The 20560-nt window shown below is 33.4% G+C and overlaps 5 protein-coding genes across 14 annotated transcripts; 3 read left to right on the forward strand and 2 right to left on the reverse strand.

Moving 5' to 3' along the window:
- The first annotated feature begins 479 nt into the window (after positions 1–479).
- Nup188 (nuclear pore complex protein Nup188) lies at positions 480–7332 on the forward strand. 2 transcript variants are annotated; one of them, XM_066730810.1, is made up of 7 exons: positions 480–626; positions 699–906; positions 988–1464; positions 1547–1671; positions 2390–2906; positions 2973–6854; positions 6983–7108. In XM_066730810.1, the coding sequence occupies exons 1-7, from the start codon at positions 604–606 to the stop codon at positions 6986–6988; spliced, it is 5238 nt and encodes a 1745-aa protein (XP_066586907.1). In that variant the 5' UTR covers positions 480–603; the 3' UTR covers positions 6989–7108. The 2 variants fall into 2 exon arrangements, with proteins under 2 accessions (XP_066586907.1, XP_066586906.1); XM_066730809.1 differs by having other exon boundaries at positions 2973–7332.
- A 161-nt stretch (positions 7333–7493) lies between these two features.
- On the reverse strand, positions 7494–10869 carry LOC136775760 (mesoderm induction early response protein 1). 4 transcript variants are annotated; one of them, XM_066730823.1, is made up of 6 exons: positions 10333–10869; positions 10122–10257; positions 8853–9887; positions 8668–8795; positions 8338–8585; positions 7494–8083 (listed from the first exon to the last, which is right to left on the reverse strand). In XM_066730823.1, coding segments are annotated over exons 1-6 (1827 nt in total). In that variant the 5' UTR covers positions 10335–10869; the 3' UTR covers positions 7494–7805. The 4 variants fall into 4 exon arrangements, with proteins under 4 accessions (XP_066586920.1, XP_066586919.1, XP_066586918.1 ...); XM_066730822.1 differs by having other exon boundaries at positions 7497–8086; positions 8338–8582; positions 10333–10865; XM_066730821.1 differs by having other exon boundaries at positions 7501–8086; positions 10333–10865.
- Positions 10870–11345: 476 nt separating this feature from the next.
- Positions 11346–15192, forward strand: CPT2 (Carnitine palmitoyltransferase 2). 2 transcript variants are annotated; one of them, XM_066730813.1, is made up of 7 exons: positions 11346–11733; positions 11820–11860; positions 11944–12499; positions 12589–13122; positions 13192–13681; positions 13750–13942; positions 14017–15192. In XM_066730813.1, the coding sequence occupies exons 1-7, from the start codon at positions 11689–11691 to the stop codon at positions 14144–14146; spliced, it is 1989 nt and encodes a 662-aa protein (XP_066586910.1). In that variant the 5' UTR covers positions 11346–11688; the 3' UTR covers positions 14147–15192. The 2 variants fall into 2 exon arrangements, with proteins under 2 accessions (XP_066586910.1, XP_066586911.1); XM_066730814.1 differs by having other exon boundaries at positions 11641–11733; positions 11928–12499.
- A 134-nt stretch (positions 15193–15326) lies between these two features.
- On the reverse strand, positions 15327–17070 carry LOC136775763 (V-type proton ATPase 21 kDa proteolipid subunit c''-like). Its single transcript, XM_066730828.1, has 5 exons — positions 16849–17070; positions 16652–16700; positions 16508–16591; positions 16049–16442; positions 15327–15978 (listed from the first exon to the last, which is right to left on the reverse strand). Exons 1-5 carry the CDS (start codon positions 16907–16909, stop codon positions 15946–15948), a joined length of 621 nt encoding a protein of 206 aa, XP_066586925.1. The 5' UTR covers positions 16910–17070; the 3' UTR covers positions 15327–15945.
- Positions 17071–17642: 572 nt separating this feature from the next.
- On the forward strand, positions 17643–20508 carry LOC136775759 (SET and MYND domain-containing protein DDB_G0273589-like). 5 transcript variants are annotated; one of them, XM_066730818.1, is made up of 5 exons: positions 17650–17737; positions 17867–18102; positions 18397–19234; positions 19298–19931; positions 20001–20508. In XM_066730818.1, the coding sequence occupies exons 2-5, from the start codon at positions 18083–18085 to the stop codon at positions 20492–20494; spliced, it is 1986 nt and encodes a 661-aa protein (XP_066586915.1). In that variant the 5' UTR covers positions 17650–17737; positions 17867–18082; the 3' UTR covers positions 20495–20508. The 5 variants fall into 5 exon arrangements, with proteins under 5 accessions (XP_066586917.1, XP_066586916.1, XP_066586915.1 ...); XM_066730820.1 differs by lacking the exon at positions 17867–18102 and having other exon boundaries at positions 17643–17737; positions 18409–19234; XM_066730819.1 differs by lacking the exon at positions 17867–18102 and having other exon boundaries at positions 17648–17737.
- Positions 20509–20560: the final 52 nt, after the last annotated feature.

Raw genomic sequence — 20560 nt, forward strand, 5'->3', positions numbered from 1 at the left:
AGGAGGACGAGACAATTAATTAGACGAAACATCTCGTTTAAACTACGGCCATTATGGCTCATAATTCATCCAGATTGGTCAAATGGAGCTAATTTTAATAACAGATGATTAATACTTTACAAGATTCAGGCCTTTTTAGATTTAAATGATGTTGTCTTTTCTGTTTTTATTTTTTTTTGCACTTTCTTTCTGTTTTTGCATGATTAATTAGAAAATGCTCAAAAGTTTTGCAAAATAAGACTACATTTGAAAGAAAACGCTCCGTGCCATGCATTTTATCTACCCCACCCTCTTAGCCCTCAACAACAACACCTAGATTACCTAGAAGATAAATTATCAACAAGTGTTTCTCGGTCGGTATCTCGCCATTATTCTTTTGATCGATAAGTAAGCTTCTCTTCTGCGTTTTACCGTGTGGTGTCAGTTGTGTCGCTGACAAGGACAAAAGATTCTGAAGAGTTGAAATGTTGGTTAGATTTACCGCCAATAACGCAGTTTGAGGTTATGCACCTACAATATACTGCTAATAAGAATGTTAAATGAAAATAGTAAATGATACATTTTATAAAGCTGTATATAACTTATTTATGATATTAAATAAAAATGTCTTCGTCAGGAGGTTTACCGTAAGTGAAATATTTTATTTAGTTTTTTTTTTATTTTGGAAGTAGTATTTTTATTGTTACTTGTGTTTTTAGATACTGTAAATATTTATGGTCAGTAATATCTGGTACTACATGCCGCTGTGAAAAAAAACTTGTTGAGGAAGAGATACAGGAGGCTACTCCTTTGCTCAGGGATGGATTATTGTATTTTAAAAAATTCACAGAAGATTCACTTAAGACGATAACAAAAAATGATCCACCAAAAATGTATGATTTTGTCAGTAAGCTTGGAGCACTTTTAGTAAGTATCCCCTTTATAAGTATATGAATATAATGTTGCATTTTTTTTTTGTGTTTTTTTTTTAATAAAATTATTTCTAAGAATTTAGATGCTACTATCACATGGGAGATTGTACAAAACTTCATGGCCTATGAATATAGAAATTCAGCAGAAGCTTTTGCATCTCACTTAACAGATTTGACATCCATGAAAGCTTTAATAGCAGACATTTGGAGTTTCTATTATTCAGAAAGAATTACATTGATAAAATGTTTAAAATTAATGGTTGAGTATAAAGACAATGATGCTCACCCAAATCAAAAAGAATTTTCTAAGTTTTTTGATGAAGTTTGTCTTGGTGACCTACTTGTATCTGTCATGAATCAAATTGAAGCTTTAAAATTCATAGACCCACCTTTAAGGTCTCAACTGTGTACAGAAGACCACTTACATTATTTGTACAATACTTCTCTCATTGAAATGAGAGAGCTGCTTCATGTATTGACAATGATTTTAAGTGATGTCCATATCTCTGAATCAAACAAAACAAATTTTGGTAAACTTTATGAAAGCATTGGGGTAATTTAAATTATTTAACTCTAATAATGAAAACAATTGTCCTACATACTAATTAACAAATGACTTTTTTTATCACTTTTAGGGAGAACCAAAAAGATTAACCAGTACTAAAAGTCATGAGGAAAAAGCAGCAATTTTCAAAAAAATTGAAGAGATACAATACAGTCAAGCAGCATTGCTCCTAGTAGTTGTAGATGTTTCAAAACAGTATGTATGAAAGGTGTAAGCATAATTGCTCATGGTGTTACAATGTTTAAGCGCTACAGTGAAGGGAGGCAGTCCTAAACTCAATTTAAAACTATCATTCCTTTGGTACTTTACACAAAAATTGGTCATTTTTAAGTAATTGAGTTTTTTTATTTACTACATGTGTGATAAAAAATAATTCATTTAGCGTAAGACCCAAAGATGACGAAACCGCAGTATTATATAAAAAAATATCTTACTCAATAATTGCTATTGAAAACCAGCAAATAAGTCTTCAACACTAATTGTTCTTTCTCGCTCCTCTGGTGCTTTTGGGAAGTGCAGGAGTGAATTGGAATGTTTTGCACAGCATACACAAGATTTCTATTCACTGCAAATATAAAAATTGCATACTTTCACACTTTCTAAGTACTTTTCTATTTATTTTATTATATCTAGCGTAACAACAATTTAAAAATAAATAAATTGTTGTAATTGTAAAATGTGAAATCTATTGTTACTCTTTTCATTCTGACGATATTGTACAGTTAATGTCATCCGCGTCAATAATAACGTCATACACATTAGGAATCTTAATATCTAAAAAATCACCCATTTTAGTGCAATATGCCAGAGAAAGGATAATTCTAAATTAGGTTCAGTAATGCATTCCTTCAATGTGATATGCAAATCTTGTAACGCCCTATATAACAATCTAATAAGACATTTATAATTCCAGTACCAATATAGACAATTGGATAAAAACTATAAGGAATTCTTCGGAATTAAAGTTCGTTCGGGATAGTGCGCCCCATGATGGCCCGTTTCTCCTAGCATGGATGCTGGCAAATTATGCTATAGAACCAGACAATCAAGACATTTTAAATCAATTTAAATTATTTGGACTTAAAGCAATTAAACTGAACGTTTTCCATTATTTACGAGGATTACTAAATAGTGAAATAGTGCAAGATGATACTTATTATGCAGAAGTAGTACGTAATAGCGTGTATAATATGTTCACGCTGTTGTCAGTATTTGTCGATAAAGAAAGGATGAGTTCTTTAGACGGAATTTTTCATGCTACTGCTGCTCTTCTGCAATATCCTGAAGTTGCTGACAAATTTTGGAACGAGCAAGAAGATGAACTAAGGACAATATATCAATGTGCGATTGAATTATTTCCTTACAATTTCAGTCCTCTTACAATAATTGCTACTGGATTGGCAAATGCATCGGAAAGTAGCGCGCAAAAGGTAAAATTTTCATAATAAATAAAAGGGAATTGCAAATGAAAATAAATGAATTTTTACCGATTTCAGATAGCTACAGAGCTGGATCATCTTCCATCATTAACAATTGAGGTACCAAGACAAAGAGATCACAGATCTTTGAGACCATACGAAAGAGAATGCATAATTCACAAAAATACATTCACGATACCAGACAGATGCCCTGGTGAAGTACTACACATTATCTCTAATACAAGAGAAATTATTTTGTTCAAAACAAAAGCTAATTATTGGGACGCTCTTCATCATAGGATAGAGCAATTGTTTCTTAAAGCTGGTGGAGGCGTTACTCACATTAGTGGAACAGAAGAGGATATACTAAACAGCGTTTCCGAAGGCTTAAAGTTACTAGTAGCGCTTCTGTCAAAGGATATAGATATAGTGGGAAGTATTATTATACCCACTGAATTAAGTTTCGACATCATTAATAAATTTTCTTATCCAGTGTTACCTCTTAAAGTATACAAAATTGTCACAGAATGCATGAGGATTGCATCTAAATTGGTACTAAAGTATCCTGAAGAAATTTTGTCGAGAATGCAAGCTGGCGTTTACCCAAGATTCAATAATTGGTACCAAAAGGCGTTAGACTTTGCAGAAGCCATATCCTTTGATGGTGGCTTGGTTGCTTCTTGGTTATCTGGAATTGATACAATAGAGCATACTTACCCCATACTTAACGCTTATTTAGATACTCTTTCAAATTACTTAATAGTGAAACATAATAAAGAAGCCATGTACACCATAGAAATTCCAGGAATGGTGTTCCTGTTACAGGGCGTCTTACCCAAATTGGATTCATGGTACTTCGAATCCGAGTCGGAAAGAATTGATTTATGGTTGAAAAGCATGTTCTGCCTTCATCGAGCACTTGAGTCTGCTTTACCAAAAGATGATATTAGAAATGAATTGCAATTAGTGGTAGCATATAGTCTTCTATATCTTGAACCAAGGCACGCAATTTTAAAGCTAATACGTACTGGAGAAAAAACGCTGCACAATCAAATGCTCACAGAAACTAATTGGATTTTTGGCAAAGGCTTTAAAGTTATCAAGAGTGTTCAATTAGCGTTATCGGTAGTGAACAGATTATTAATGTTTAGAAAGTCATTGGGATTGGAGCTGACAGATAGGTCACCCTTGGAAATTGCCTTATACACTTCACCGAGAGTTCCAAATGCATTGTTAATAGTTCCTACCATCGTTAATTATCTCTACGTTTGGTTCAGCCCTTCCTTGCAAGCTATGGCTGTTAGATTATTAAAAAAATTCGCTGAAGGATTTTCGATGTCTTTGCTAGTCTGTATGGGTATGGACGGTACTGCGATTCGTGAGACTTTCGCCTCTCGATTGATGTCTCCAACTTGTGCTGTAGAGGTGAAAGTTGCCATTTTGGAATTAGTTGCAGTTTGTTTGGAAAAACAACCCGGTCTTACAGAAGCTTTGTTCAACATAATGCATCAAGCAGAGCGTAAAAGAACATTTCCTAGACGAGACGAAGAATTTCACACCGAAGGGTGCAACCAATTTTTGGACCAATACTTGAAGCGAATCTACAACGAAGAAGAAATTGTCGAGGACAGCTTATATGACAGTACAATGACTTTGATTCGAGCCATGTGGTACCACAAGAACGAGATACTCGTCAATTTTTTCAGGAAACGAGAGAACTTTTGGACTTATCTATTCGCTCCTCTCTTTAAGGATTTAATGATTGGAGCCAAAGGATATTCTCAACTCCTTGACGTTATTACGTTAGAATTATTTAAGAATTCGTTACTTGAAAACGATTATTCTATAAATCTAAAAAAACTCTTGGATAAGTCTCAGTCACATTGGAAAAAGCTGGCAGAATATATTCTCAAGCCTATCCTAATAAACGAAGAGCAGGGAAATTATAAGAAATTACAGCCACTTTACCAAACGAATCTAGAGTCTTGGTACAATTTTATAGTGACCTTGACGGACGAAAGAGTGGCTAAGCATTATCATATTGACGTTCTCCAGGCACACCTGATAACTGAATTAACTTTAGACTCTTTGCTAGAACATATAAAATATCCTAAAGATCAAGATGTAGGAAAAATTATGATGCTCCTAGCATCCTTGTCTCTTCGATGTGTTACTTCTTGGAAACAAATGTGTGTAGGAGATTCTCAAGCTTTTAAGTCGAGACTGACTCAATTAACCCAGGAAATAGCTCAGTCTTATCGTGGGTATGGGAAATATTTACGCCAGACTTTAATATCTTTGCTACTGGGGTCTGTGCAACTTGTTAAATGCACTTTAGCAGACGATATAGCGAGTTTAGAATACTTGCTAGGATATTCTTGTACGATCGCAACTGGAGAACTGGAAGAACTGCGAGAGGCCACGGTGAAAATGGAGCAACGAAAGCAACAACAGATGTTGGAGATTCGCAGGACGGAGGATAAAGCTGCGTCACAGGAGAACACCGAGGGAAACGAAGTAGAAAATCTTAAAGGAATTAGAGAGAGCTTACCAGCAACCTTGGCAATTTCTATGGTCACTCAGCTTCTACGTTCGTCCGTAGACCATAATCCTTCCAAGCACTGTCGGAAACCTACCTGCTTACAACTTCGTCAAATGATACCAGAACTAATGAACTGTGTAGTAATGACTTTACAGAAATATTCTTTCTCAAGATTTAGCAGCGTAGCGTTGAGTCTTCTAGGTGTTATTGCCAGATCTGCGTACGTTCCCAATCCAATCGATGAAACAGCAGTAACGAAAATGTGGCTGAGCTTAATTCCACCTATGGAAATAGAGAATAGCATGTTAGATTCTCTGTACGACGACCGTCCAAGTGGCCAATGGAGATGTCAGGATTGGTGGCCAATTTACACACTTGGCCTTGAGTTCTTGTTGGGTTTTGTCAGCAGCGAAATGCCTACTATTTACTTGAATATAATTGTAAAATTTTTTAACTCCCATGAACAACAATTAATGGTGGCTTCGACACTTTTGAGACACACGGCTGACCTTATAGCTGCTGATTTGGTCCAATCCTTGGTTTCTCTGATTTATTCAACGGCAACTCAGCCTGTGCTATGGTATTCCGTGCAACCTAAAATTCGCGAAACTTTAATCAAGTGTATGTACTTGGTCTACGATAGCACCGTAAATTTATTACTCAGACCAAGGATTTTAAAATTCATCATAGACGGAATAAGTGTGAGCAGTGCTGAGGAACTAGAGTCCTGTGACGAGAAATTACCGAGTGGAGAATTGAAACTTTTGATGAACAAACTGATAGTCATTAATACAACTTGTGCTTTGAGTTTCATTTACTTCTCGCCAAGGCTAAATACTTTAGTGGACACCATATACACACAGAATTTCTGGTACACCCCAATGGCAGAGATTAATTTCAGTCCTCCACGAATGTGCATTAGCTCGGGTCCACGTCTAACTTATGGAACAATAATAAGCTCAGCACAGTTGTTTACCCAAGCTTTATATTCTCGATTCCAACACGGTGTAAACATTCCAACGAGTCAACCTAGTAAAGACGATAAGATTGAGCCACCTAGGAAAGATACAGAGAGGACTGACGTTTTACGAAAAATGCATCACACATCAAAAGATATCAGAAGGATAATTCACGCCCTCCCAGGCACCTCTAGATCGTCCGGTATATTGAATTTACCAGTTCTAACTAGTCCACGCTTAGTACGAAGACCTTATGACCCTCTGATATGCGAGAACACAGTGCTATCTAGTGTCATCTCATCAGCCTTGGCTCCTGGAAGGCATATTGCTAAAGGAAGTGGATCTAGTGCATCTACAACTGGAAATGGAAGTCCCGTAGTTGCTAAATCTCACGCTAATAAAACCAGCGATCCATGGTTTGCGTCTATGGAAGAAAATAACACGCGTTTAGCCTTAGAAGTTAGTTTAGTTTTAATACTTTGTCAGGCCCTGGAAGGTATTAAAAGTCCAAGGCTACCTTTGAGAGACCGTCAGCTAATCATGAGGGAAACTGATAATGAACTGAGTGTATTTTTCGATTTTCTTAGTCATAGAGGAACTCCTGATAATTGGCATGTCAAGGGTTCACTGATAGATACCGACACTGAAAGGATAAAATTTATTCAAGCACCTGAAACTACTGGTCAGACAATTTCACCAGTAAGATTGACAAGTAGCAGCACTATTGATAAAGCTCCAGTTTGCTATCCAAATCACATGCAGGAAGAGGAAGAAAATCAGAGTAATCAAACAAGAGAAGCCAGGTTGCAAGATAATATTTTAACTACTGGTAGTTTCTCGATAAACATGAACAATGTTCAATTCCTACCATTGATGGGAAAATTGCTGAAATCAGTGGTTAAACCACTAGATTCTGCACAATTTCGATAAGGTTTTCTTAATTCCCTGTTTAATTAATATGTATAAATACAGTTGGTCGTAAGGTGTAATATGTGTATATGTAAAATTACTTTTCTCAAAAACTGTTTCTAATAAAAAGTAAAATCATTTTAGTTTATCTATTTTTTTCTAGGATGTTTGCAAAAATGGTAATAAATAAAGGACTGTCGACTCTTAATCTTTGTTTAATCTGTTTTTAGGTATTTATCAAGATTTGTCAGATTTACAAAGTTGTGCAGAATTGCACAAATGCTTCTTGCCAACACAGATCGAATCAAATCGTTCCCCAACCTTCACAAGATGTTATCTCTAACCACGATAAGAGAAAATTTTTCGTGCTGGGGACAATCGATAATCGATTAGGATACAGTATAAAAATATAATTCGTGATACTAACGAATATTATGCTTAAGATAGCGACGAAGTAACGTATGGCCTATCAGAATTGAGGGCCAAATAATAATTTAGACGCTAAGGAGGTAAATGGGGTAAAATATTTTCTGGCGACGGTGAATCCTGCGGCTCGTTAGTTTTTGCTGCAGGTACTCGCTGATGGTAAAAACTGTTCGCCGTAGAGTTCGACGTTGAGCTGGTTATAGTACTCGTACTGATTACTGCAGTTGTCGTAGCCGAGGAAGCTACAGCTGTAGTGGTGTTGATCGTTATAGTCGTTATTACCGACGAGGTAGTTTGACCCCGGGATCCCAAGTTGGGCCAGGCTGGATTACATGCAGGATCCACTGCTGCAACTTCTAAACAAATTAACCCAAAAAAGGGTATTCAACTTTTTTAATACCAAAATTATGGAATAACCCACTACAACAATAGAGATATTCAGCATGTGATTACTCTTAAAGCTACTTACTGACCTATCGCATCTGATTGGCGCAATTGTAACTTACAATAAATCAGTCCAGTGCGATTGCTCAATAAGTAAATCAATGAATTTTTTTCGTTATGGACATCCCGAATATCTTTACTACTTCTACAATTATTTAATCACCTGAAGTAGAAACAGGAGGTGGAGGAGGAGGTGGTGGCGGTGGAGCTGGCGTTGGACCATTATGGTCAGCCAAAGGATCCACAGCCCCACTATCCCAGGTTTCTGGCTTTGTATCTTCACTATTTGTCGCATTGGCGCTTGTTCTCTGCCTCTTGACATCTCCATACAGCAAGCAATGTACGTTTGGCGAACTACTACGATCACGTACCCCCTCTTGCTCCTCCAGAAATCGATCCATATAGTCCCTGCTTACAGTTTAGTTACCCCGTTAAAAAATCTTTTCCATATCACATTCCAATTCATCATCAATTCATGTCCTAAGATACTCACGTGATACCAGGATGCAAGGCATACTTTTTCTTCTCCAATCTTGCTTTATAAGTGAAGATATCGTGTCTTTCTGTTTTCTTCCACAGATAATAAAATTGCACCAGTTCCCCAACTGACCTCGTTCTCACCTTTACATAAATTATTTGTTAAGGAATTATCTTAACTTCAATTTCGATTTATCTCACCTTATTTTTTTGTATCATATGAAAATCCTTGCCATAACTTCGTAATCCTGATTCAAAATTGTGGCACTCTTCTTCAGACCATAAGCTCACTGTTTCTGTAGGAGGAACAACGTTCATTCTTCGTCTTCGTAGAGCCTCTTCTAAGTTGTATCCACACTGCAGTAGAAGATACAAGGCTTGTTCATCGTCCCTTATGTGAGAGCCAGCAGGTAATGATCCACCTTTAACCGTCGGTAGTTGAGCCCGCTCGAGGAACTCTTCAGTTTCTTCTTCAGGTATGTGACTTGGATCCCAGAGCATTTTGTCTTCATTTTCGTAGGGTAAAGCATCGTCGTACTTGCAAAGGCCTTCGGGAATCGCAGCCTGATAATCGTTGCCTACCATTATTGTCTTTTTCCATTCTTCCTCGTCAGGACTGTAATCACAGTCATCTTCCTCCTCCTCACTCTGTGGCCTTGAAACGCTTCTTAGTAGCCTGGAAGTACCACTGCCTATTCCACCAGTAACAATACCGTCTTCACCGCCATCGGCTGTTCCTACACCACTGGCTCCTTCGATTCCATTATTGCCCGAATCCCCTTCCCCTTCACCAGCAAGTGCTGCAATTTTTGCACAGACTGCAGTAGCACCACTACCTACATTTTCTGCCAATCCTGTTGTTGTGACTCTTTGACCATCCACCAAAGGACTATCTTCCCCCTCTTCATCATCTTCCTCTTCGTCATCCTCTCTACGCCTCTTCTGAGTTTTTGCTGCACCTGAGGACTTTATGGATCCTCCTGATGGTGTGTCTTTTCCCTTTACCAACATCTCTGTATAAAACTGCTTTAGATCTGGCTCATTTGTGGTATCAGTTTCATCATCATCATCATCGTCATCCGCATCATTATCTCCTTTATCAGAATAATTTTCATCACCCTCTGCATCTCCACTCGCCGATGGAAGCAACATCCTGTCAGAACTGTTGGAGTTCTCTGTTGATGGGTCCCCATATCCGTACATAGCAAGCAAATCTTTCAAAGGCATGTCTCCTTCCTGAAAAAAGAAAAGAACATAAATTGATTAGAAGACCTACAGATACTTTGATGATAGGCTTTATATCTCACTACAAGAACGCACTTTGAGTCCAAAGTTTTGCGGAAATTTATCATTATTGTAACTATTTATGGGCTTGAATTTTTCTTTTCACAGGCTTGATCCTAGAATAGTCGGGATCAGAATAATGTTACAAGCTGAGAGATAGACTTAAAAATTGCTTAAAGTCTATACCTTTTGTAAGTTGAACAACTCGTTGTGAGAATCTTCACTACCTTCTAAAGCTTCTTCTTCGTCCAATGTTCGTTCATCATCAAAGTCATTACACATCATTTCTGTTGTAGGACCCATTTCATAATCCCGATCTGCCCTGTAATAGTTATCATAATTTGTCAAAAGCAACGTAATGAAATGTTATTGTTGCATGCCCCTTATTAATACTTACATGATTGGGTATTATGTCAAATATAGTGGACTCATATCACAAAATCACTAAGAATTTACGTTTGTAACAATGTCACAATTACAGGAAAACAATCATATACACATAAAATAATGTTTAAGTTTTTTATACATTTACATTTCTCTATATCTTCAGTTAATAATTATTGCATTTTTAGGTCTCTGAAGTTTTACATAGACATGACGCTGATTCTAACCTCAAATATGTGACAGTAGAGGTACACATATGTAAAACCGCAAGATATTTACACAATATCACATAAAGAAACGTCAAAATCATATCATTTCGATTTATTCATATAAATTTCACTCTTCATTCTTTGCCAAAGTCTATTCCAGTCACATAAAATTAAATATTTTGTACTTCTTCATTGGATAAAAAATGCACTGAAAATCTGATTAATAGAAAAATAATATCTCTAACAAGTATCTTAATAAATGATAACCATTATAAATTGTAGGAACTGTATTCTTGAGAAAAATAGGAAATTTATTGAAGTAAAATCAAAGACGCACACTCCATTATTTATATCCACGGTGTATGAAAATTATAGTGGACACTGGACAGCCATGGACCATGGTACTATGATTGACTAGACGACAGCTAGCTGGCTTCTTCAAAGTTTCAAACTGGTAATATACTACAATACAAGCTGTGTTTTATTTAGCTACACTTTTAACACTTTCTACACTTTCCGTATTTCTGTCTTTGTCCATTGTATAAAGGTATGATCTCGTTGGCCTACACTTTTAACACTTTCTACACTTTCCGTATTTCTGTCTTTGTCCATTGTATAAGTTGACATCTTAAAAAGTGCACAAAGTGTAAAAAGTGTAGCAACTTTTTGCTAAATAAAACAAAGGTACAGAATATACTACGTGTATTATGCACTATATGCAGGTGCAGGTAGGTAGGTAGGTGATGTAGTGTAGAAAAGAAGAGTTTCGTTTAGATGGTTTGATTGGAATAAGTCCAGATCGAGAAAAGATTTTTAGGGCAGTAACTGATATTTTCATCAAATGTATAATATACATATATATACAAAAATTATATTAGAAACATTATATATTATCCACAATATTTGATTCCTCACTAATCTTAACAATTTAAATAGAAATGCAAGCACGCGTACAATTTCAACAAAGTTAATTATAAATTTGTTGCATTTCAACACGTCCAAATAAATGGTCCAGTTTTCCAGTCAAAGACTTCAAGTTTGTAGTTAAATGGAAATGCCCATTTCTTTACGCGTAAAAATTTTTGCTTATGCATTGAATTAGATGAAGTTTCACTTGATTGACTACTTGCCTGTCATCAGCAAGCAAAGTGCTTTATAAAATGTTAAGCTTGACTATTCAACAAAAATGGATAAACAGAAAATTGGTATTTTTTCACCATGGTTTTTAATTTCCTGCATATTTGTATCTTCATTATTTTCATTATTCAATTATTTTTGTCTTTCAATATAGGTAAACAGAGATACTATGTTCCTAGCCATTTGTTTAAGCAGGTATTTTCCTTTATATAATACATATCTATTTAATTTAAATTCTCACAGGTCATATAAATACAAATAGGAAATTATTTTTGCAGAAGTACTCTAGCATGGAATAATTCTGATGAATGTCAATATATTAAACAAAGCAAAGTGCCAACTATGCACTTTCAACCATCTCTACCCCGTTTACCAATTCCAAAACTGGAAGACACTGCTAATAGATACTTGAATGCACAAAGACCTATTTTAAATAATGACCAATTAAATACAACAATATCTTATGTTAACAAGTTTTTATCTGATGAAGGTTTAATGCTAAACAAAGCTTTATTAGAAGAGAACAAAAAGAACAAGCATACAAGCTATATTACTGAGCCATGGTTTGATATGTATTTGAAAGACCGTAAGCCATTACCAATTAATTATAACCCATTTTTAGTATTTACACAGGAATCAAGTGATAACAATCAATTAGTTAAAATTACAAATCTTATTGTATCATCATTGAGATTTATGAAATCTCTAAGAGCAGGAATATTAGAGCCAGAAGTTTATCATTTAAATCCAAAAAAATCTGATACAGAATTATTTCGTACTATTACAAATTTAGTACCTTCTAGTTTAAGTTGGTATGCAGCTTATCTTTTCAAAGTAAGTGTTAAATATATGTTAATATGTAAAAGGTGATGGATGAACCTTTTATCCCCTTAGGCATGAGTCATAGAAGAAAACTTTCACAGGCTTTTCCATTGGACATGTCCCAATATCATAACTTGTTTAACTCTACAAGACTACCAGAATTGGGAAAAGATAGAATTTACCAAAATACTTCAGAAAAACATATAGTTGTATCTAGAAGAGGACATTTTTACGCTTTTAATGTTTTGGATGAAGCTGGATATATACATCCACCAAAAGAAATTGCAGCTTGTCTAAAATCAATTTTAGATGATAATAGACCAATCAATATACATTCTGTTGGTGTTTTAACAGCCTCTGAAAGAGATTTCTGGTGTAGAGCAAGATATCATTTAATTGACATAGGAAACAGAGATGTATTGAAAAAGATAGATTCAGCTTTGTTCATGGTTAATCTAGATGATGATGTGATGCAAGACAATAAAAGTAAATTGATCAGAAATTTTCTACACAGTGATGCAATAAATAGATGGTTTGATAAATCATTTTCTATAATTTGTACCAAGGATGGATATGCTGGAATTAATTTTGAACATTCTTGGGGTGATGGTGTTGCTGTATTAAGATATTTTCAAGTAAGCATCAATTTTATAAGATTTGATTACTGTGAAATATACTCATATATATAACCATCTATTTTATAGGATGTGAAAAAGGATATAACAGAAAAACCATGGTTCCATCCACATGACATTGAAAATCTCAAAGCAAATAATTCTGATATTCATAGAATTGAATTTGTGTTAGATACAAAGGCAAAAGGTATTATAGCTGAAGAAAGTAAAAAGTATAAACAACGCACACAGAATTTAGCAGTTGATTACCTAATAATAGAAGGATTTGGAAAAAATGAATGCAAAAGTTTCAATGTCAGTCCTGATGCTATCATGCAACTGGCTTTTCAACTGGCCTTTTACATGCAAGAAGGACATATGGTTCCAACTTATGAGTCTTGTAGTACTGCTGCTTTTAAGCATGGACGTACAGAAACCATTAGACCAGTAACACTTGAAACAAAAGCTGTTTGCAGTGCCTTAACTGACAAAAATTCTAAATTATCAACAGCTGAGATTAAAAATATGATTGTAGCTTGTAGTAAAGCTCATTCTAATTTAACTAAAAATGCTGCTATGGGTAAGAAGTTATTCTAACATAATGAATAATAGTTTTTAATCCATTTTTAAAATATTCATTAAATACAGGACAAGGTTTTGACCGACATTTATTTGCTTTAAAAAATCTGTGCCAAAGATTGAATAAGCCTCTTCCTGATATTTTTAAAGATAAATCATATGAATATATAAATCACAATATATTGTCAACATCCACTTTATCAAGCTCAGCAGTAATGGCTGGTGGATTTGGCCCTGTAGTTGATGATGGATATGGAATTGGGTAATAGTAAAAGTGTTCAATTAAAGGTCAAACATAAAATTGCAATTTGTATTATTGTTTTTTTTTAATTATAGATATATGATTCAAGATAAATTACTAGGTTCAATTGTAACAAGTTACCAAGATAAACGTAGTGCCAGCGACTATATCAAAAACTTGGATGAAGCTTTTAAGACTATCAACAAAGTAATGTTACATAAATAGTAGAACTGTAAGAATTTTCCAAGATGGTTACAAAAGATTTATCCCTTTATGAATAAGTATTATTGAATTTAAGTACTACTAATTTTATACAATCAAATTTATTATACATTTATACACTGTTTAAATATGCTATTTGTACCATTAATCCCATATTTTATAAAATGTTAGATAAAAAACATATTTTCAAGTAAAACTAATAACTTACTTTTATTCAATAAATATCTCTTCTAAAGTCCTATTTAGGTCATATTTAGAAAACTGGTAACAATCTGCTAATATAGGATAAAGTAATTTTTTAAAAGCTCAATACTTTACATGCATTCAACCAAATTTATTAATAAAGGCATAAGCCATCAGGATCCAGTTAATAATTTTAACCCAATTAATGATGCAAAATAAGATGACACACTTGAATATCAAAAAAAAATTTCCTATTGTTATGAATATAAATTAAAATTATGTAGGATATATGATTGTATTTTTGCTGCAGAGAAATTCAACTTTGGAATTACTATTTCAGCCTATCCAAAAAACCTTTGCAAAATGGAAAGATAAGAATAGAGATTTAAGACACCTCCTACATGTCTGATTGCAATAAAAATTTCAAGTAATTGCTCGGTTTGTGGTAACTGCTTTGTATCTTTTATTTCTTTCACTAAAAGATTTGACTGCATCAGATTCTCAGAATCAGATAATAATTTCTTTCCACTCACTCCAGTCTCTTGTAGATTATGCTATGATCCTCAGTCTAGTCCCTATCTATAGAAGATTCCTTTAAATTTCAGTTGTAGGATTTGACTTACCTATTTATATCTCAGTTTTCTGTTTCTATTAATTTCCTTTCTTTTATTTTATGCCAATATAATGAAATAATGTTTGACCTAAAGCCATATTCCAAAATTTACTGCCAGTACTGTGAATATCATTTATATCTTTGTCAATAATGAAACATTAAAAGAAGACAGGAATGACATTTGTGCAGTACTGGCACAGTGAATTCTGAAAAATAACTTAAATGTTATCTCATTAGTTTACCTGTGTTGCCTTGCATGAATAAAATGCATGACAAGTCTTATGTACCATGCTACATACGAAGTTACTACACAATTCAAGGAATCTGCAGTAAATCAATTTGAATACAAATTTTAAGAGAAAGTTATAATTTCATTTGTCATATATCTCTTGACATAGAGTTTTATTGTTACTTGTTTAATAGCATATTTTTTAATTAAGCTCAGTTACACTTGTTACAACTACACCCAGATTCATAAGGTGATTGTTATTAGTGTACATAAGTCAGCGTTTGGTACTTATAACAAACAGAGAATGCTTTAAATTGTAGGATTTAGGCATAACAGCTAGTTTTGAAATTATTTCTGATTAAAGTTTTCAGCAAATTTATTTTGGTACTTCCAATACTACTGAAGAATATTTACATTATAGGTATTATTAAGTGAGCACTATAACGTACTCAAAATACTGCAAATGAAAGTAATATTACAGAATAAAGTTAATAAAATGTTTTACACATACAAGATGAACACCTATTTATATTTTAGAGACAGTCACACCTTACTCTAGTAGTCTTTAATTTTAAAATTAAATTTATCCAACTTGAAACTAAATCCTACACAAATTGCAATTATAAATTCTGCACTAACTTTTGAAAATGTTCAGTACCTTGATTAAAAAAAAATTCGGCCATTTGTAAATATTTCTCTCAATTTACAGTGAATGCTACACATGGAATGAAAACAATAAGATTCTCATTTGAAGATAAAATTCTGTTTTTATCATCCTTATTCTTTTTTGCCCATTTTAGATTTTGATGTCTAAAAAATATTAATAAAAATTAATATTAACTAATTTTGGTTTTAAACAGAAATGTTGTGGAAAACTTACCATGTAAATACCAACAATTAAACCAAAAAGACCAATAGCTGATCCAAAGATTTCAACAATAAGAATTTTAACAAAAAGAGCAGAGTTAGCTGCATCTGATAAGGCTGCTCCTGAGCCTACAATGCCAACAGCTATGCCACAGAATAAATTAACAAGACCCACTGCAAGACCAGCTCCAAATAATAAGTAACCAGCTAACCAAGTTCGTTCATGTTGTACTTCATTCAACTCAGCAACATTGAATTCTTCTAGTAATCCAGACAAGACAATGGCAGTAATCAATCCATAAATAGCTACAGCTTCACAAAATATCACAGAAATTAAATTCTTGGTTTTTATGCGTGGAGCTTTTACACCCCCTCCAATGATTGATACTCCCGTTGTATGAATGCCTCTACAAAATTACAAATCAATAATGATTTCTTATATATAATTTTCTAATCATTGAAGAAAACTTACAGAGCAGCCCCAACTACAGAAAGTGCAACAGCCAGTCCTACACCCAAACATGCCCACATATAAGGAGATGATTGCTCCAAAAACCTGAGAATTACCAAATCTTTTTTATAGAAGACATAGCTGATACCATTCGCTTCCACTTACCATGCTAAACTGACTTGTTCACCCTTACCAGTGAATACGTAATATAGAACTAAAAGAAAAAAGGAAGAAATTAGGAAAATTTGACAAAAACTAAGAAAATTTAAAAATTAATGGTTTTAATATCATAATTAATACGAAATTTTCGTTTATTTTGTAATGTCGATAATTTAATGGCTGTTAAAGTATTAATATGATACCTAAAACAGTTATTGTAGCAGAGGCAGTGCCCGCAAAAGTGGATCCTAAAATGTATCTCATGATTTGCTAAATTGTGTAACAATTTCACAAATAATGCACAACGAATTTCTGTGTTTCAAAACGAATCAGATGATTGATTTTAAGTTATCACTGTTGGATTTACAATCAGAAAATCACTCGCACCCGTGGTTGTCATGTGACGACCAGTGAGGTTGAGGACCAGTGACGTGACGTCCACGATAGGAATAAAACTGAAAAAACGAGGATTAACTAAAATAATAAAATTCATTTATTCGTTAAAATTTAATTATAAATTTAACCCTAAATATTTATTTTAATGAATAACTAATTTACAGCTTAAAACGAAATTTAACGTTATATTTTAGCATTGATATTGTCCTGAGTAGAATCCAAAATAATACGCCTATTATTGGCGGGAATTTTGAACTACCTTTTAATGAAATTTAACTTATTGATTTATGTTCATTATTAATTTTTATGTTTATTATATTTTTTTTATAGGAAAATAAAAGCTGAACAAATAAAATTTTGTCGATTTGTATCCCTTACTTATATCTTTATTTTTGTTAGAGAGTATATCTTTATATTTAATTAATTATATATTATTTTATGAAGAATTATATTTGTAAAAATGAGTGAGATAATAATTTATTTGGCTTGGACGGTTGATTTATAATTAATTAATATTTTCTGAAGCTCAATCATTTTAGGAAAGGAGATGCTCTAGTTTCGAAACAAGCAATTTCTATATTTAGATTTCAGCTTTCGTATCTTTTAGTGACAACGTAGAAGCGGCTGTCGAATTAATGTTAATAAGAAAATCAACCAATAACAATAACCAGAATTAATAATGTCTTTATCGAAAGGGTAAGTTAAAAATTTCCATACAAACGATCCTCTACTTCAATGGCTGTTTTTAAAAAATTTGTGTTACAAGTGAAAATTGGCCAATATGGGAAGATATTATCAAATTTACTTTAATCCAAACAATTCTAGCTTTGGATTGAATATATAAATTTAACATCTACTGGTTTCTGAGGAGTGAAAGCATTGCTTTAGCTATTTTAATCGTCGACGAAATTACTCTGACAATTTTAGAGCAAGTAAATGAGAACTGGCTGAGATATTTGCAGCAAACTGAAAGCTAAAATGTCCCAAACTCCTTAATTAACACTGTGAAAGTTGAAAATAATTCTTGGCTCCAAGAACTTCATGAAATTCAAGCTAAAATAGTTAAGGTTCCTCAATTAATATTATAACAACTTTAAATGATATTGAAATTTAAAATATTCACAAACCTTCCCATATTTATATTCTAAAATTTTTTTTATTGATTTATAAAATTAATCTTTTATTCTTTAATGCTAACCAATTTTTTCCTGGCAACTAAAATAATGGATAATTCAGGTTTATATTATTATATATAATATATTACACTTAATAATTGTGGTTAATCATTTTTATTTGAACCTACATTAGCATAGTTCAACTGCTTAAATCTTGATTAATGATAACTGAAGAAATAGCACCTGTTCTAGAGTTGGCACATTTGGCGAATTTTACCGGATCGCTTACAATGCAGCATCTGTGGAGCCAATATCATCCACCTTCGAGGAATCTTCTAGGGCTGGTAATAGGCAAAAGATGATTCAATCACTTCTGGTATCTACAGTGGTGTGCAAATGGCAGTCAAAAGATTCTTTCTGTAGTAAAAACGACAAACAGGCAGAAAATCTATATAAAAATGCAAAAGGAAAGTTGAATGAAGAAAAAGCATGTATCCTTACTCAAGCACTGTTTGCAGCCAGTGCACATAGCAAACTATTCCTACAGGTCCTGATACAACGTGCTAAGCTTTGGTTTGATTTAAATGTTTTTGATAGTTGTATCAAAGACTGTGAGTGCATGCTTGCTCTCCCTGAGAATTTCTATGACTCTAAAGAGATAGCAAAATACTTTGCACAGTGTAAAATTGAGTGTTCTCTCTTGATATCTGAGTGCTCAAAAAAAATCTATTTAATAAATATGAATCCAGTTTCTTGTAGAAAGCATAGCTCTGATCAAGAACATGGATCCAAGGACTTTTCTAAATTAAATGAATTGTCACCAGCAATCCCTGTGGTTGAAGGAAAGCTGCATAAAACTCTTTTAAGTTGTTCTGATGCTGTAATATTGAAATTTGACAATAAAAAGGGAAGACAACTGGTGGCTCAAAGAAGAATCAAAGCTGGAAGCATATTGATTGTTGATCATCCATTTTCCTTTAGCACTAATGAAGATGCTTTGATGAGAAATTGTTTACATTGCCATGCTAGTCTGGTAATGAAGAATTGTAGCAAAATTCCTTGTCGTGGTTGCCAAAATGTTAGTTCAGTCTTAGAAAGCTTTGGCACTTACCATTTTGTATGAAAATAATTTTTTTTGCAGGTATTATTCTGTTCAGAATATTGTAGAAAAGAAGCCTGGATGAACTATCACCAATACGAATGTAGAATTTTTAATTCATTCTTCGAGTCTACTTCAAGTCAACACAGGCAAACTTCTCATTTGTGCTTAGCATACAGAACAACTGTGCTAAAAGCACTAATACCTCAAAGTGAAGAAATAATAATTGATAACAAAGAACGTTTGAAGTCTAACTTATTTAATTCTAATTTCATTCAGTATCACTCAGGAGCTACAATAAACGATTTTAAATTAGAAAGGACAGACACTTATGATCCTCTTGATTATAGAACTGTGCTTAAATTAAAGACTCATTGTAAAAATTCAGAGCCTATCATAAATCTTATAAGAAGCATAGAAGCAATTTTTTTAGCTAAATGTTTATTGTACATTTTAAATTTGGATTCAGCAGATGAAATATTAGTACCACTGGCTGTTGCCACTCTACAACACTTACAAGCTATAAATTGCAATGCTTATGATATTGTTGAAAATATAAAAAATGAAGATACTCATGTTTGGGAACCAAGATGTGTTGGTGGAGCCATTTACACTACAGTTAGCCTGGTAAATCATAGTTGCTATCCTAATGTTGTTCGACACACCTACCCAGAAGGTAATGTAGATAAAATTGAATTAAATTAGTAATATTTGCACAGAGATATTTAATAAATAAAATTTGTAGGAAGAGTAGTTGTAAGGGCCACCAGGTTTATAGAAAAAGGGTCGGAACTTTTAGATTGCTATGGCCCTCATTTTCTCAGTGAAGAACGAAATGCTAGATTAGAGCATTTGTGGAAAAAATATCGTTTTATGTGTGCATGTGAAGCCTGTAGGGGAAATTGGCAATTGCCACTAAAAGATGTAATTATTTATAAATGTAAATGTTGCTCATCAGAATTAAGAATAAGTGAAGAATTTAAAAATTCTTTGCATTGCAAAAAGTGTAATAATAAAATCGATTGTAAAAGAGTAGATAAATTAATAAAAATGTCAGTGGAAAAAAGAAAGTGGGCTACAGAAATGATGTACAATGGAAAATATGAAGAAGCACTGCCAGTTTTGCTAGATCATACAAATTCTATTGAAAAATTTCTTCAACCTCCAAGTATGGAGGGTATTAAAAGTCAGCAGTGTATCATACAATGCTATAATCGATATGGATGTACATCCCAATAAATTACTTACCTATGCATATTTTATGTATTGTTCTTAAATAATTTTTTAATCATTAATCAATCTATT

The sequence above is a fragment of the Prorops nasuta genome, unplaced genomic scaffold (genome assembly GCF_024137725.1).
Source record: "Prorops nasuta isolate Cenicafe-Biocafe unplaced genomic scaffold, Cenicafe_Pnas_1.2 PNAS00008, whole genome shotgun sequence".
Classification (NCBI taxonomy): domain Eukaryota; kingdom Metazoa; phylum Arthropoda; class Insecta; order Hymenoptera; family Bethylidae; genus Prorops; species Prorops nasuta.